Consider the following 19103-nt stretch of genomic DNA (forward strand, 5'->3'; position numbering starts at 1 on the left):
CCTCCAAAACAAAGGTCATGTGGTTTGGTAAGAAGAATGCCCCTCTTCCCACAGGTGTTATTACTACCTCTGAGGGTTTAGAGTTTGAGGTAGTCACTTCACACAAGTACTAGGGAGTATGGCTAGACGGTGCACTGAGTCTTAATGGCATCTCAGCACATATCAAAGCTGCAGGCTAAAGTTAAATCTAGACTTGGTTTCCTCTATCGTAATCGCTCCTCTTTCACCCCAGCTGCTAAATTAATCCTGATTCACATGAACATCCTACCCATGCTAGATTATGGAGACATAATTTATATATCGGCAGGTAAGGGTGCTCTTGAGCGGCTAGACGCTCTTTACCATTCGGCCATCATATCTGCCACCAATGCTCCTTATAGGACACTTCACGACACTCTATACTCCTCTGTAAACTGGTCATCTCTGTATACCCATCGCAAGACCCACTGGTTGATGCTTATTTATAAAACCCTCTTAGGCCTCACTCCCCCTATCTGAGATATCTACTGCAGCCCACATCCTCCACATACAACACCCGATCTACCAGTCACATTCTGTTAAAAGTCCCCAAAGCACACACATCCCTGGGCCGCTCCTCTTTTCAGTTCGCTGCAGCTAGCGACTGGAACGAGCTGCAACAAACACTCAAACTGGACAGTTTAATCTCAATCTCTTCATTAAAAGACTCAATCATGGACACTCTTAATGACAGCTGTGGCTGCTTTGTGTGATGTATAGTTGTCTCTACCTTCTTGCCCTTTGTGCTGTTGACTGTGCCCAATAATGTTTGTACCATGTTTTTGTGCTGCTACCATGTTGTGTTACTACCATGTTGTTGTTATGTTGTGTTGTTACCATGCTGTGTTGTCATGTGTTGCTGCCATGCTATGTTGTTGTCTTAGGTCTTTCTTTATGTAGTGTTGTGTTGTCTCGTTGTGATGTGTGTTTAATCCTATATTTATTTTTTATTTTTAATCCCAGGCCCCCATCCCCGCAGGAGGCCTTTTGCCTTTTGGTAGGCCGTCATTGAAAATAAGAATTTGTTCTTAAGTTGCCTAGATAAATAAAGGTTAAATAAAAATAAATACAAAGCTCTCACTTGCCCTCCATTTGGCAAATCTGACCATAATTCTATCCTCCTGATTCCTGCTTGAAAGCAAAAATTAAAGCACCAGTGACTTAATCAATAAATAAGTGGTCAGATGAAGCAGATGCTAAACTGCAGGACTGTTTTGCTAGAACAGACTGGAATATGTTCCGGTATTCCTCCGATGGCATTGAGGAGTACACCACATCAGTCATTGGCTTCATCAATAAGTGCATCGATGACATCGTCCCAACAGTGACCGTACGTACATACCCCGACCAGAAGCCATGGATTACAGGCAACATCCACACTGAGCTAAAGGCTAGAGCTACCACTTTCAAGGAGCAGGAATCTAACCCGGAAGCTTATAAGAAATCCCGCTATGCCCTTCGACGAACCATTGAACAGGAAACATGTCAATAAGTAAGATCGAATCGTACTACACTGGCTCTTAAGCTCGTCGGATGTGGCAGGGCTTGCAAACCATTACAGACTACAAACGGAAGCACAGCCGAGACCTACCCAGTGACACGAGCCTACCAGACGAGCTAAACTAATTCTATGCTCGCTTCGGGGCAAACATGTCAACATTGACAAGGCCGCAGGGCCAGATGGATTACCAGGACGTTTGCTGCGAGCATGCGCTGACCAACTGGCAAGTGTCTTCACTGACATTTTCAAACTCTCCTTGTCCGAGTCTGTAATACCAACATGTTTTAAGCAGACCACCATAGTCATTGTGCCCAAGAACAGTAAGGTAACCTGCCTAAAAGACTACCGACCCGTAGCACTCACGTCTGTAGTCATGAAGTGCTTTGAAAGGCTGGTCATGGCTCACATCAACACCATTATCCCAGAAACTCTAGACCCATTCCACTTTGCATACCGCCCTAACAGATCCACAGATGATGCAATCTCTATTGCACTCCACACTGCCCTTTCCCACCTGGACAAAAGGAACACCTATGTGAGAATGCTATTCATTGACTACAGCTCAGCGTTCAACACCATAGTGGCCTCAAAGCTCATCAATAAACTAAGGACCCTGGGACTAAACAACTCCCTCTGCAACTGGATCCTGGACTTCCTGACGGGCCGCCTCCAGGTGGTAAGGATAGGTAACAACACATCCGTCACACTGATCCTCAACACAGGGGCCCCTCAGGGGTGCATGCTCAGTCCCATCCTGTACTCCCTGTTCACTCATGACTGCACGGCCAGGCACGACTCCAACACCGTCATTAAGTTTGCCGATGACACAACAGTGGTAGGCCTGATCATCGATAATGGCGAGACAGCCTATAGGGAGGAGGTCAGAGACCTGGCAGTGTGGTGCCAGGACAACAACCTCTCCCTCAATGTGATCAAGACAAAGGAGATTATTGTGGATTACAGTCGTGGCCAAAAGTTTTGAGAATTACACAAATATTAATTTCCACAAAGTTTGCTGATTCAGTGTCTTTAGATATTTTTTTGTCAGATGTTACTTTAGAATACTGAAGTATAATTACAAGCAATTCATAAGTGTCAAAGGCTTTTATTGACAATAACATTAAGTTGATCCAAAGAGTCAATATTTACAATGTTGACTCTTCTTTTTCAAGATCTCTGCAATCCACCCTGGCATGCTGTCAATTAACTTCTGGGCCACATCCTGACTGATGGCAGCCCATTCTTGCATACTCAATGCTTGGAGTTTGCCAGAATTTGTGGGTTTTTGTTTGTCCACCCGCCTCTTGAGGATTGACCACAAGTTCTCAATGGGATTAAGGTCTGGGGAGTTTCCTGGCCATGGACCTAAAATATCGATGTTTTGTTCCCCGAGCCACTTAGTTATCACTTTTGCCTTATGGCAAGGTGCTCCATCATGTTGGAAAAGGCATTGTTCGTCACCAAATTGTTCCTGGATGGTTGGGAGAAGTTGCTCTCAGAGGATGTGTTGGTACCATTCTTTATTCATGGCTGTGTTCTTTGGCAAACTTGTGAGAGAGCCCACTCCCTTGGCTGAGAAGCAACCCCACACATGAATGGTCTCAGGATGCTTTACTGTTGGCATGACACAGGACTGGTAGCGCTCACCTTGTCTTCTCCGGACAAGCTTTTTTCCAGATGCCCCAAACAATCAGAAAGGGGATTCATCAGAGAAATTGACTTTACCCCAGTCCTCAGCAGTCCAATCCCTGTACCTTTTGCAGAATATTAGTCTGTCCCTGATGTTTTTCCTGGAGAGAAGTGGCTTCTTTGCTGCCCTTCTTGACACCAGTCCATCCTCCAAAAGTCTTTGCCTCACTGTGCGTGCAGATGCACTCACACCTGCCTGCTGCCATTCCTGAGCAAGCTATGTACTGGTGGTGCCCCGATCCCACAGCTGAATCAACTTTAGGAGACGGTCCTGGCACTTGCTGGACTTTCTTGGGCGCCCTGAAGCCTTCTTCACAACAATTGAACCGCTCTCCTTGAAGTTCTTGATGATCCGATAAATGGTTGATTTAGGCACAATCTTACTGGCAGCAATATCCTTGCCTGTGAAGCCCTTTTTGTGCAAAGCAATGATGACGGCACGTGTTTCCTTGCAGGTAACCATGGTTGACAGAGGAAGAACAATGATTCCAACCTTTTGAAGCTTCCAGTCTGTTATTCGAACTCAATTAGCATGACAGAGTGATCTCCAGCCTTGTCTTCGTCAACACTCACACCTATGTTAACTTCTCTAGGCTAGGGGGCGGTATTTTCACGTCCTGATGAAAAGTGTGCCCAAAGTAAACTGCCTGCTACTCAGGCCCAGAAGCTAGGATTCTAAAACTGTTTGAATGATGTCTGTGAGTATAACAGAAGTTATTTGGCAGGCGAAACCCCGAGGACAAACCATCCAGGAAAAAAACTTTTGAGGTCACTCTCTTTTCAATGGGTTTTTAATGGGAATCTAGAATTCTAAGGCAGTTGCTTGCCGTTCCTATCGCTTCCACTGGATGTCAACAGTCTTTAGAAATTGGTTGATGTTTTTCCTTTGTGTAATGAAGAAGTAGCCCTGTTCAGAACGAGGGTCGAGTGAAGTATACTGTTGTGGTTGAGGCGCGTGACCTGAAAGCACGCTCCACTTTGTTTTCCTCCGCTATTGAACACCATTTATCTTAAATTGTATCGATTATTTACGTTACAAAATACCTAAAGTTGTCTTAGGAAAGTTGTTTGAAATGTTTGGACAAAGATTACAGGTAACTTATGAGATATTTTGTAATCATGTTGCGCAAGTTGGAACCGGTGTTTTTCTGGATCAAACGCGCCAAATAAATTGACATTTTGGATATATAACGATGGAATTAATTGAACAAAAGGACCATTTGTGATGTTTATGGGACATATTGGAGTGCCAACAGAAGAAGCTCATGAATTATATCTTTATTTCTGAGTTTCGTGTCGCGCCTGGCGGGTTGAATTATGATTGTCTGTGTTTGTTTGGTTTGCTATCCTCAGATAATCGCATGGTTTGCTTTCGCCGTAAAGCCTTTTTGAAATCTGACACGTTGGCTGCATTAACCTGTTAGGGTATAGGGGGCAGTATTTTCACGGCTGGATAAAAAAATGTACCCGATTTTAATCTGGTTACTAATCCTACCCAGTAACTACAATATGCATATACTTATTATATATGGATAGAAAACACCCTAAAGTTTCTAAAACTGTTTGAATGGTGTCTGTGAGTATAACAGAACTCATTTGGCAGGCAAAACCCTGAGACAGATTCTGACAGGAAGTGGATACCTGATGTGTTGAATTGACTTTAAGCCTATACCATTGAAAAACAAAGGGGCTGAGGAATGTTTTGGCACTTCCTATTGCTTCCACAAGATGTCCCCAGCCTTTACAAAGTGTTTTGAGTCTTCTACAGTGAGATCTGACCGAAGAAGAGCCTTGGAACGGTGATGGCCCATTAGACACCTGGCGCGCGAGTTCATGTTGGGTACTCTCATTCCGAAACGTTTTAAAAGAGAACCCAATGGTCCGCCTTGAATTTTATTCATGTTCTGGTTAAAAAAGGCCCTAATGATTTATGCGATACAACGTTTGACATGTTTGAACGAACGTAAATATATTTTTTCCGTTCGTGAAGTGAAGTGAAGTCCGGCTGGCTTAGATCATGTGCTAACAACACGGAGCTTTTTGGACATAAATGATGAGCTTTTTTGAACAAAACTACATTCGTTATGGACCTGGGATTCTTTGGAAGTGACATCTGAGGAAGAGAATCAAAGGTAATGGATTATTTACATAGTATTTTCGATTTTAGATCTCTCCAACATGGCGGTTAGTCTGTATCGCAATGCGTATTTTTCTGGGCGCAGTGCTCAGATTATTGCAAAGTGTGATTTCCCAGTAAGGTTAATTTTAAATCTGGCAAGTCCATTGCGTTCAAGAGATGTAAATCTATAATTCTTTGAATGACAATATAATATTTTACCAATATTTTCTAATATTAATTCATTATTTTGTTGTCATGACTTGACTGCCGGTATTGGAGGGAAACGATTTCCTGAACATCAACGCCATAGTAAAACGCTGTTTTTAGATATAAATATGAACTTGATAGAACTAAAAATGCATGCATTGTCTAACATAATGTCCTAGGAGTGTCATCTGATGGAGATTGTAAAAGGTTAGTGCATAATTTTAGCTGATTTTATGGTTTTGGTGACGCCTGTCTTTGAATCGACAATACATTACACACAGCTATTGTCAATGTACTCTCCTAACATAACCTAACTTTATGCTTTCCCCGTAAAACCTTTTTGAAATCGGACAACGTTGTTAGATTAAGGAGATGTTTATCTTTCAAAGGGTGTAAGTTAGTTGTATGTTTGAGAAATTTGAATTTTGACATTTATTTGGTTTCAAATTTGCCGCTCTTGAAATGCACCTGCTGTTGATAGGGTGCGCCACGGGTGGCACGCTAACGTACCACATAGCCCCAAGAAGTTAACAAGTGTAGCTTTAATTTGGTGTATTGCATGTGTGATTTCCTGAAAGTTTAATATTTATAGTAATTTAATTTGAATTTGGCACTCTGCCATTTCACCGGATGTTGTCAAATCAATCCCGTTAACTTCTTATGGCTCAAATCCTGTTAGCGAGATAATCACTGACATGATGTCAGCTGGTCCTTTTCCAATTCATCTGATCACTCTTTATAACATTCTGGAGTATATGCAAATTGCCATCATTCAAACTGAGGCAGCAGACTTTGTGAAAATTAATATTTTTGTCATTCCAAAAACTTTTGGCCACGACTGTACAGGAAAAAGAGGACCGAGCACGCCCGCATTCACATCGACGGGACTGTAGTGGAGCAGGTTGAGAGCTTCAAGTTCCTGATAGCCTGTAGAGTTCTGTCCTACTATCCAGGTCTGTACCCAAACAATTTGAACTTCTACTTTTAAAAATCCACCTCTCTAAAAACAAGTCTCTCACCATTGCCGCCTGCTATAGACCACCCTCTGCCCCCAGCTGTGCTCTGGACACCATATGTGAACTGATTGCCCCCCATCTATCTTCAGACCTCGTGCAGCTAGGTGACCTAAACTGGGACATGCTTAACACCCCAGCCATCCTACAATCTAAACTTGATGCCCTCAATCTCACACAAATGATCAATGAACCTACCAGGTACCACCCCAAAGCCGTAAACACGGGCACCCTCATAGATATCACCCTAACCAATCTGCCCTCTAAATACACCTCTGCTGTTATCAACCAAGATCTCAGCGATCACTGCCTCATTGCCTGCATCCGTAATGGGTCAGCGGTCAAACGACCTCCACTCATCACTGTCAAACGCTCATTGAAACACTTCAGCGAGCAGGCCTTTCTAATCGACCTGGCCTGGGTATCCTGGAAGGATATTGACCTCATCCCGTCAGTAGAGAATGCCTGGTTATTTTTTTTAAATGCCTTCCTCACCATCTTAAATAAGCATGCCCCATTTAAGAAATTTAGAACCAGGAACAGATATAGCCATTGGTTCTCTCCAGACCTGACTACCCTTAACCAACACAAAAACATCCTGTGGCGTTCTGCATTAGCATCGAACAGCCCCTGTGATATGCAACTTTTCAAGGAAGTTAGAAACCAATATATACAGGCAATTACAAAAGCCAAGGCTAGCTTTTTCAAGCAGAAATTTGATTCCTGCAACACAAACTCAAAAAGGTTCTGGGACACTGTAAAGTCCATGGAGAATAAGAGCACCTCCTCCCAGCTGCCCATTGCACTGAGGATAGGAAACTGTCACCACCGATAAATCCACTATAATTGAGAATTTCAATAAGCATTTTTCTACGGCTGGCCATGCTTTCCACCTGGCTACTCCTACCCCGGTCAACAGCACTGCACCCCCCACAGCAACTCACCCAAGCCTTCCCCATTTCTCCCTTCTCCCAAATCCAGTCAGCTGATGTTCTGAAAGAGCTGCTAAATCTGGACCCATACAAATCAGCCGGGTTAGACAATCTGGACCCTTTCTTTCTAAAATTATCTGCCAAAATGTTTGCAACCCCTATTACTAGCCTGTTCAACATCTCTTTTGTGTCGTCTGAGATTCCCAAAGATTGGAAAGCAGCTGCGGTCATCCCCCTCTTCAAAGGGGGGGACACCCTTGACCCAAACTGCTACAGACCTATATCTATCCTACCCTGTCTTTCTAAGGTCTTCGAAAGCCAAGTCAACAAACAGATTACCGACCCTTTTCGAATCCCACCGCACCTTCTCCGCTATGCAATCTGGTTTCAGAGCTGGTCATAGGTGCACCTCAGCCACGCTCAAGGTCCTAAAGGATATCTTAAACGCCATCGATAAGAAACAATACTGTGCAGCCGTATTCATTGACCTGGCCAAGGCTTTCGACCACATCCTAATCGGCAGACTCAATAGTCTTGGTAGAGTTCAGTGTGTCAAATCGGAGGGCCTGTTGTCCGGACCTCTGGCAGTCTCTATGGGGGTGCCACAGAGTTCAATTCTTGGGCCGACTCTCTTCTCTGTATACATCAATGATGTCGCTCTTGCTGCTGGTGAGTCTCTGATCCACCTCTACGCAGACGACACCATTCTGCATACTTCTGGCCCTTCTTTGGACACTGTGTTAACAACCCTCCAGACGAGCTTCAATGCCATACAACTCTCCTTCCGTGGCCTCCAACTGCTCTTAAATACAAGTAAAACTAAATGCATGCTCTTCAACCGATCGCTGCCTGCACCTGCCCGCCTGTCCAGCATCACTACTCTGGACGGTTCTGACTTAGAATATGTGGACAACTACAAATACCTAGGTGTCTGGTTAGACTGTAAACTCTCCTTCCAGACTCACATCAAACATCTCCAATCCAAAGTTAAATCTAGAATTGGCTTCCTATTTCGCAACAAAGCATCCTTCACACATGCTGCCAAACATACCCTCGTAAAACTGACCATGCTACCGATCCTCGACTTCGGCGATGTCATTTACAAAATAGCCTCCAATACCCTACTCAATAAATTGGATGCAGTCTATCACAGTGCCATCCGTTTTGTCACCAAAGCCCCATATACTACCCACCACTGCGACCTGTACGCTCTCGTTGGCTGGCCCTCGCTTCATACTCGTCGCCAAACCCACTGGCTCCAGGTCATCTACAAGACCCTGCTAGGTAAAGTCCCCCCTTATCTCAGCTCGCTGGTCACCATAGCAGCACCCACCTGTAGCACGCGCTCCAGCAGGTATATCTCACTGGTCACCCCCAAAGCCAATTCCTCCTTCGGCCGCCTCTCCTTCCAGGTCTCTGCTGCCAATGACTGGAACGAACTACAAAAATCTCTGAAACTGGAAACATTTATCTCCCTCACTAGCTTTAAGCACCAGCTGTCAGAGCAGCTCACAGATTACTGCACCTGTACATAGCCCATCTATAATTTAGCTCAAACAACTACCTCTTCCCCTACTGTATTTATTTATTTAGCTCCTTTGCACCCCATTATTTCTATTTCTACTTTGCACTTTCTTGCACTGCAAATCTACCATTCCAGTGTTTTACTTGCCATATTGTATGTACTTCGCCACCATGGCCTTTTGTTGCCTTTACCTCCCTTATCTCACCTCATTTGCTCACATTGTATATAGACTTATTTTTCTACTGTATGTTTGTTTTACTCCATGTGTAAAACTGCTTTGCTTTATCTTGGCCAGGTCGCAATTGTAAATGAGAACTTGTTCTCAACTTGCCTACCAGGTTAAATAAAGGTGAAATAAAATAAATAAAATAATGTAAACAGTGCATCCAAATACCTGTTGTATTTGGCGCATGTGACTAATACGATTTTATTTTATTTAACTAACAGTGTTTACACCATAGGGTAAACTAGTTTTAATTATCAGTGTTTACATCATAGTGTAAACTAGTTTAATTGTCAGTGTTTACACCATAGTGTAAACTAGTTTAATTGTCAGTGTTTACACCATAGGATAAACTAGCTTAGTTATCAGTGTTTACCAGTGGCGTAAAAAGTACCCAATAGTCATACTTGAGTAAAAGTAACGATACCTTAATAGAAAATGACTCAAGTAAAAGTGAAAGTCAACCAGTAGAACACTACTTGAGTAAAAGTTAAAAAGTATTTGATTTTAAATATACTTAAGTATCAAAAGTAAACGTAATTGATAAAATATACTTAGAATAAAAAGTATAAAAAGTAAAAGTATAATTCATTTCAAATTCCTTATATTAAGCAAACCAAACGGCACGATTTTCTTTTTTTTACAGATACCCAGGGGCACACTCCAACAATCAGACATCATTTACAAAGAAAGCATTTGTGTTTAGTGACTCAGCCAGATCAGATGCAGTAGGGATGACCAGGGATTTTCTCTTTAAGTGCGTGAATTGGACCATTTTCCTGTCCTGCTAAGCATTCAACATGTAGCTAGTAGTTTTGGGTGTCAGGGAAAATGTATGGAGTAGAAAGTACATTATTTTCTTTCGGAATATAGTGGAGTAAAAGTAAAAGTTGTCAAAAATATAAATATTAAAGTAAAGATACCACCAAAAACGACTTAAGTAGTACTTTAAATTATGTTTACTTTAAGTACTTTACACCACTGGTGTTTACACCATAGGGTAAACTAGTTTCATTATCAGTGTTTACACCATAGGCCAGGCTATTGTTTCAAATCTCAGTTTGCTTTACAGTCTAGTGTTAAGTTTACGCCATCTGTCCTTCATAAATCCCCTGTATGAATTCAGCGTGAACAATGATTTGGACACAAAAGTTTAATGTAACTTACATCCTTATGTATTATGTGCATTGAAGCCTCGGGGATGATAGATTATAGAGATGTTAAATGTTAGTATGTAGCTTACTCTGACTGATGGAGCCATCAATAGAGATCTGTTATCTAGCTCGATGAATTTAGGCCTATAGCATCCATCGTTGAGTGAAGAGTCAGACAGCAAACAATTAGGAGCTGACAGTGGGTGAAATGAGAACGTTTTTTCTGTTTGCAGTCCTGTGAATCTGGTACCCAACAGCTTTATTAGATATTGCCTAGTGTAGACTTGGTAAACTTTATTTATCCAGGTTGTATATCCTTGATAGGCTACCTGTAATCTCGGTTGGAAAGTGGACAGTCTGAGGGTTACTCCTACTACAAATGGTCTTCTGAGGGTTACTCCTACTACAAATGGTCTTCTGAACAAGAATGGATGAACATACCAGAGGCACAGCCCTTTGTGCTGTTGTCTGTGTCCAACAATGTTTGTAACCTGTTTTGTGCTGTTACCATGTTGTGCTGCTGCCATGTTGTGTTGCTACCATGTTGTTGTCATGTTGTCATGTTGTGTTGCTACCATGCTGTGCTGCTGCCATGATGTGTTGCTACCATGTTGTTGTCATGTTGTGTTGCTACCATGCTGTGTTGTCATGTGTTGCTGCAATGCTATGTTGTTGTCTTAGGTCTCTCTTTATGTAGTGTTGTGTTGTCTCTCTTGTCATGATGTTTGTTTTGTCCTATATTTTTATTTAATTTATTTTTATATTTAATCCTAGCCCCCGCAGGAGACCTTTTGCCTTTTGGTAGGCCGTCATTGTAAATAAGAATTTGTTCTTAACTGACTTTCCTAGTTAAATAAAGGTTAAATTAAAAAAATATATATATAAAAAAAAGAGGCAACAGGAAGAGACATAACAGACAAGTCAAAACATTCCTGTTCTTCCTCAGGACCAGAACATTTAAATACACAAACCCTGTGCTGGGCCCTGCTGCCAAGCAGAAATCTTTGTGTTTGCAGTTTTAGGACTTTTCTATTGGTCAATTAAGGCAGACAAGCTCAATCAAGCCCAAAGAAAGTATTTGCAATTATTTCCAATAGTATCCTATTGGAAGGCAGGCTGCCAAGAGACAGAGGCAACGCTACAACAGCTTCTAAATCCTGTGACCGTCATACTATCTGAGAGCATGGGGGGAGTCACCTGAGCAAGTCAGGCAAGCTAGCTGCTGTCTGTCTGTATGACAGTTGAAAAACGTTCATTAAACTACTAAAATAATGTAGCCTAGAGGTGTGTGTACGTGAGGGAGACTGTAAAGAGATGTTGAGTGAACTAAAGGATGCACTGTTTACATCATTTAGGATATTAGGCAGCCAAGCTTATCCCAACATGTCCAGCAGAAGAGGTTTAAACCCGGACGTGCTTTAGGACAAAACATTCTCAAACGGGTTATTGCTTACTCCTCTCCTCACAGAGAAAAGGTTCAACTATGTAATGGATATATGAGAGTGTTGTCACGACTTCCGCTGAGGTCGGTCCCTCTCCTTGTTCGGGCGGCGTTCGGCGGTCGACGTCACCGGTCTTCTAGCCATCGCTGATCCATCTTTCATTTTCCATTGGTTTTGTCTTTATTTTCTACACATCTGGTTTTCATTATCCAATTCCATGTTCATGTATTTAACCCTCTGTTTCCCCCATGTTTGTTGTGCGTGATTGTTTCTATGATGGCTGGTTTTCGACGGGTGCTGTAATTCCCCCGTGCGTAATATTTACCGTTGGTTATTGGTCAAGTGTATTTGTTTACCTTGTGCCTTTGTTTTTTTGAGTAAAGTACGTTGCTCACTCATTTTTCTCTCCTGCGCCTGACTTCCTGCACCAGCTACACTCACCTTCTGACAAGTATCTACTACCTCCAAGGTAAAGGTTAAACCAGAAGCTAAATATTATATGATCCTACAGATATAATCCTACTACAGATTTTTTATTTAACCTTTAATTAACTAGGCAAGTCAGTTAAGAACAATTTCTTATTTACAATGACGGCCTACCAAAAGGCAAAAGGCCTCCTTTGTGGACAGGGGCCTGGGATAAAAAATATATATAACTCAGCAAAAAAAGAAACGTCCTCCCACTGTCAACTGCGTTTATTTTCAGCAAACTTAACATGTGTAAATATTTGTATGAACATAACAAGATTCAACAACTGAGACATAAACTGAACAAGTTCCAAAGACATGTGACTAACAGAAATTGAATAATGTGCCCCTTAACAAAGGGGGGGTCAAAATCAAAAGTAACAGTCAGTATCTGGTGTGGCCACCAGCTGCATTAAGTACTGCAGTGCATCTCCTCCTCAGACTACACCAGATTTGCCAGTTCTTGCTATGAGATGTTACCCCACTCTTCCACCAAGGCACCTGCAAGTTCCTGGACATTTCTGGGGGGAATGGCCCTAGCCCTCACCCTCTGATCCAACAGGTCCAGAGATGCTCAATGGGATTGAGATCCGGGCTCTTCGCTGGCCATGGGAGAACACTGACATTCCTGTCTTGCAGGAAATCACTCACAGAACGAGCAGTATGGCTGGTGGCATTGTCATGCTGGAGTGTCATGTCAGGATGAACCTGCAGGAAGGGTACCACATGAGGGAGGAGGATGTCTTCCCTGTAACGCACAGCGTTGAGATTGCCTGCAATGACAACAAGCTCAGTCCGATGATGCTGTGACACACCGCCCCAGACCATGACGGACCCTCCACCTCCAAATCGATCCCGCTCCAGAGTACAGGCCTCGGTGTAACTCTCATTCCTTCGACGATAAACGCAAATCCAACCATCACCCCTGGTGAGACAAAACCGCTACTCATCAGTGAAGAGCACTTTTTGCCAGTTCTGTTTGGTCCAGCGACGGTGGGTTTGTGCCCATAGGCGACGTTGTTGCCGGTGATGTCTGGTGAGGATCTGCCTTAGAACAGACCTACTAAGACCTCAGTCCAGCCTCTCTCAGCCTATTGCGGACAGTCTGAGCACTGATGGAGGGATAGTGCGTTCCTGGTGTAACTCGGGCAGTTGTTGTTGCCATCCTGTACCTGTCCCGCAGGTGTGATGTTCGGATGTACCGATCCAGTTCAGGTGTTGTTACACGTGGTCTACCACTGCGAGGACGATCAGCTGTCCGTCCTGTCTCCCTGTAGCGCTGTCTTAGGCGTCTCACAGTACGGACATTGAAATGTATTGCCCTGGCCACATCTGCAGTTCTCATGCCTCCGTGCAGCATGCCTAAGGCACGTTCACGCAGATGAGCAGGGACCCTGGGCATCTTTCTTTTGGTATTTTTCAGAGTCAGTAGAAAGGCCTCTTTTTAGTGTCCTAAGTTTTCATAACTGTGACCTTAATTGCCTACCGTCTGTAAGCTGTTAGTGTCTTAACGACCGTTCCACAGGTGCATGTTCATTAATTGTTTATGGTTCATTGAACAAGCATGGGAAACAGTGAACAATCAAGATCTGTGAAGTAATTTGGATTTTTATGAATTCTTTGAAAGACAGGGTCCTGAAAAAGGGACGTTTCTTTTTTTGCTGAGTTTATAAATATAGGACAAAACGCACATCACGACAAGAGAGACAACACAACACTACATAAAGAGAGACCTAAGACAACAACATAGCAAGGCAGCAACACAACATAACAACAACATGGTAGCAACACTACATGGTAGCAGCACAAAACATGGTACAAACATTATTGGGCACAGACAACAGCACAAAGGGCAAGAAGGTAGAGACAACAATACATCACACAAAGCAGCCAAAACTGTCAGTAAGAGTGTCCATGATTGAGTCTTTGAATGAAGCGATTGAGATAAAACTATCCAGTTTGAGTGTTTGTTGCAGCTCGTTACAGTCGCTAGCTGCACTGAACTGAAAAGAGGAGCGACCGGTACCGGAGTGCCAGTTCTGGGATCAAAAGGCTCCTGAACAGCTTCTACCCCCAAGCCATTAGACTGCTGAACAATACATCAAATGGCTACTCGGACTACTTGCATTGACCCCCTTTTTTTACACTGCTGCTACTCACTGTTTATTATCTGTGCATAGTCAATTTACCCCTACCTACATGTACATATTACCTCGACTAACCTGTACCTCCGCACATTGAATCGGTACCGGTGTCCCCTGTATATAGCCTCGTTATTGTTATTTTGTGTTACTTTTTAAATGTATTTTTTATTTACTTTTTTTAAACAATTCTGCATCGTTGGTTAAGGGCTTGTAAGTAAATATTTCATGGTAAGGTCTTCACCTGTTGTATTCACAGCAAATAAAATGTTATTTATTTGATTTATTTCTCCTGAGAGGTGAGGAAGGATAGAAGTCCCTTACATCCAGAAATAAACCCCTTTCCCTTGAGCTGCCCATCTCCTTTGCACTGTGAAGATCTGGGGCGGTATCAAGCATCTGAGAGTAGAGGTGATCTAGGATCAGGTCCCACCTGCCCATTTAACCAACCTGGACTCAGGGGTAGACGTAACATAGTAAATGTAAATCTGGATCCATCTAATTAGTAAGATATGTTACATTTCATATGGTATGTATTAATTTGTGGATGTCATCATTCAAATTCGTATGATATGTTACAAATTGCAATTCATACAATATGTTACGATAACCTACTGTCTAATGTAACAAAACAGTTTCCCGGATTCACATTAACTATGTTACGTGTAGTCTATGAGACCAGACTGATACAATCTTCAAAATGTATGCCTATTTTAAAACATCATTCCTACTCTGAGACACTTTATGAAAAAGGGCACTAAAAGTATAACCAATGTGGTGAAATGCCTACAATTTAACTCTTCATCATCACAGGACATCACATGTTTTTTGATTTCAACCTAACTAAGCCCTAAAACTCTCAAAAGTGAAACCGTTTTCATGCTGTGTCATTTTTCTCATTCCCATTTTCTCAGTGACAAGGGTCTGTTATAAATGTTTACTCTCTCCAGCAGTTTTATAGCTATAATTGCCAGGCCTGATTTGAATTGCAGGCAACCTGTGTATTGCGGGTGGGTTGTAGCCTGGCTACAACAGAGGAATGATGTAACGTTGACTGTAATTAACTGCCTAACAACACAGACCATTGCCAGCCATGACAACTGTCATCAAGTTCTGATGATCAGTCACTGAGTGTCTGCCAAAGCTATTACATCAAACAGATAATGAACTTACTTTATTTATCTATTTCGATGGTTTGCATCGATTGATTTATTTAACCTTTTATTTTAAATCTGGGAGTCATACTGAGAGCAAGGTCTAAATGACAGAAAATACACACATCAATATAAATACAAAAAGAGCAAACAGAAAGAAAAACACGGTCATAAAAAAACAAAAACACATTCATCAGTAATAAGGTCCTCAATCATCTTTCTGAACTGCCCTTGAGGCACCTGAACATAAACTTTTTGAACATTTTGAAGATTGTTCCATAAATGAAACCTGGAATGAGTTATCTTGCTCCAGAGCTCACATTAGGAAGCGACAGGCGACCAGACAGACAACAGGTTAGCTTAGCTAGCTAGGGTGGGCAAAACCTCCCAAATTACCTTCGGTTCTTCATCAATTCCAAGTACACTTCCTTCCAATTATTAAATATTCCAGTAGTATTTGTGACTGCAAATACAACTGGCACGGCCGGGCGAGTGTTATCTTCATGAAAGAGTTGATGAATGTAAATGATATGAGTTCAAAAAAACAGACAGTACGTACCTCTCAAATAGTATTCTGACCACAAAGATCCCCAAAGCCAGCGGTAAGGCAGAGAGCAAGTGACTGGCTTTTGGATACTCCACCCCGGGCGCTGGGTCTGCAAGGTCCGCCCAAGTCACATTATGTGGGAGCCAAAATCTCTCGTTCCAAAACCAGGCTGAAAGAGCAGCCATAGTCACCAAAAGTGGCTTCGATTAAATAAATATATCCTAAGGGAAAAAAGTTGAGAAAGGTTTCCACCGCCGTCCCTCCGTGTCGTGCCCCTGACGTGATGGAGTTGTTGCATTAAGGAAGTGAAATGGGCCACGGCCCCACCTCCCGCCCGCTATTCAGAGGTACCGTTGATGGAATACTGTTACTTTACCAGTCCGCAGCCAATCTAGCTAGATAGCGTTCTTGTCAAAATAAGAGATAATCAATAATAATCCGTGATTAAAATCGTGTGCGCAACATAGGTGAACGTTTGTATGTAGAAATTGGTTTTGTCCCTCAGACTGGACTTTAAAAGTTGAACCATAATGGAAGGGCTCCACCAGGTGGCCGTCCATAGTATTACACGGGAGACGTTCTGAAATGTCATGATTACTCCACATTTCAATCAACAGACAGCAAGAGACTCACACAGCGCCACCTCACACAGCGACACCTCACACAGCGCCACCTCACACAGCGCCACCACACACACCTCACACAGCGCCACCACACACAGCGCCACCTCACACAGCGCCACCTCACACAGCGCCACCTCATACAGCGCCACCTCACACACCTCACACACCTCACACAGCGCCACCTCACACACCTCACACAGCGCCACCTCACACACCTCACACAGCTCACACAGCTCACACAGCGCCACCTCACACAGCGCCACCTCACACACCTCACACAGCTCACACAGCGCCACCTCACACAGCGCCACACAGCGCCACCTCACACAGCGCCACCTCACACAGCGCCACCTCATACAGCGCCACCTCACACACCTCACACACCTCACACAGCGCCACCTCACACACCTCACACAGCCCACACAGCGCCACCTCACACAGCGCCACCTCACACACCTCACACAGCGCCACCTCACACACCTCACACAGCTCACACAGCGCCACCTCACACAGCGCCACCTCACACCACTTGTCAATTCATTATCAGGTGGGCGTACCATGATCAACTAACGTAGTTATTCAATTAGCCCAAAATCAATTCCCAACCATCTGGAATGACTTCAAATTAAATGTTTGCTGACAATTGTTCTCATCAGCAGCCAACGCTTTAGCCTAATGTAGCATATCTGATTACCATATCTTAAGGACATTATCAACATAAATATTTAACTTATTCATTGTCTGTTATCAACATTATATGGGTATAATAGGCATTTTATCTCAGAAAATGTCCAAACAAATTAGCCATTTTCATTCGCTATAGAAATACACATAGGCCTAAAAACGTAAATGCTGAGGATATGGCTTTTGCAAGCGCCAACATCCCTCTCCAAACAAAATGGCCATTTCCCAAATGCATGTGCATTCATTAACATACGTATAGAACGGAGGCGCAGTCTGGTAAAAAAATACATGTGAAAGCAGCGCCATAATAATGGACGAACCCACTGACACACACGACCAATGTGTTCTTCATATTTTGTAGGAGAGCTAGGTGAAGAAGATGTTAAAAATGGTTCTGGCTGATTCAGGCAGTGAACTATTCAACAGTGTTCCCGAGAACCTGCGCTTTGTGGAACAGAAAAATACTTCATATACTGCCGTCTTAACCGAGTTGGAGAAGTTGTTGGGGTTTTATTTCTGTAGCTAATGAAAATATGCTAGCCATTTATGTTCTGAAAATAGTCTACAAATCCCACTCTACATGTTCTGTTATAAATATGCCCTTCATACCCATATGTATAATAATCGAATGTTAAATTGCAGGTTTTGCAGAACATATTGTTTTCTGCAGAGTCCCAGCAAGTTATTTTTTTTAAGCAATATTCTGATTTTGAATTGTTTATATTTTCTGGTTGTCTCTCCCCTTTAACTGTCCTAATTGCCCCATTTTTATAACCTCCGATGATCAGGGATTGAGTCTGTTGGAGACGATCAGTTTGAGGGTAAAGTGAAGTGTAGAATCACTGATCACTGACTTAATAACTATGCAAACCATGTAAACTAGGGACTCTGATAATTCTATTACATTACACCAGCTCCTGTGGTCAACTGTTTTGGAGGAAAAACGACAACGTTTGTTTATCAAAGCCTGTTATTACGAAACAAGTTAGTAATTTGTCCACAAACCTACAGTATATGCAAGACTAATTTTGAAATCACATCATGATTTTGGCCCAATGGAACCGTCAGAAATCTGAAAAGAGAAAGTGAAAAGTGAGTGAATACATCACCGACTTCTACAGAACCTTTACATACTATGCTGATTACTGAATACCTTAAAATCTATACACACTACATTTACTAAAGTGTTTCGGAGTAAATTGACTCGGTAAATATTTAAGTGGGCTAATTATTCTGCCAGATTTAATACACATACTTATTCCCTTGCTCCAGAAAAATATACAATCATGTGTTCTGATTATATTAAATTGGCCCCAGATTAGAGTACTGAGAAATCCACATCTCAGCAGATCAGAAAGGTTGCAGTAGTCCCTCTAGAAAATGGTAAAGATGAAGAGTTTAGGGTAGCAGGCTAGTCAGATTGAGATCAATTTACATGAAGCGGTGTTGGGAGCATAGCATGTATGTGTGGGAAGGTCCCCTGCACTTTACACTGTAGCATCGCACAGGTCAAACCATTGAAGTACTGTGTATACAGCAGTCCAAAACATTAGGTGGGAATTATTTGAACAATTTATTCCAAAATAAATGTAATCCATTCATATAAGCAAGGCAAGCCATAGGCTACTTCAGTAAAGAGGACATAATGGGGTCAGTAACCAGG

General features: G+C 42.6%; 1 protein-coding gene across 3 annotated transcripts in view; it reads right to left on the reverse strand.

Moving 5' to 3' along the window:
* The window catches only part of cers5 (ceramide synthase 5), a 43685-nt gene extending 27080 nt beyond the window's left edge, over positions 1-16605 (reverse strand). For 2 of the 3 annotated variants that reach the window (XM_029692936.1, XM_029692937.1), the window contains exon 1: positions 16146-16605. In XM_029692936.1, coding sequence (XP_029548796.1) covers positions 16146-16318 — 173 coding nt within the window. In that variant the 5' untranslated portion in view covers positions 16319-16605. The remainder of the gene's footprint in view (positions 1-16145) is intronic. The other variant, XM_029692934.1, reaches the window with a different exon arrangement.
* Positions 16606-19103: the final 2498 nt, after the last annotated feature.

Source organism: Salmo trutta, chromosome 16 (assembly GCF_901001165.1).
Source record: "Salmo trutta chromosome 16, fSalTru1.1, whole genome shotgun sequence".
Lineage (NCBI taxonomy): Eukaryota > Metazoa > Chordata > Actinopteri > Salmoniformes > Salmonidae > Salmo > Salmo trutta.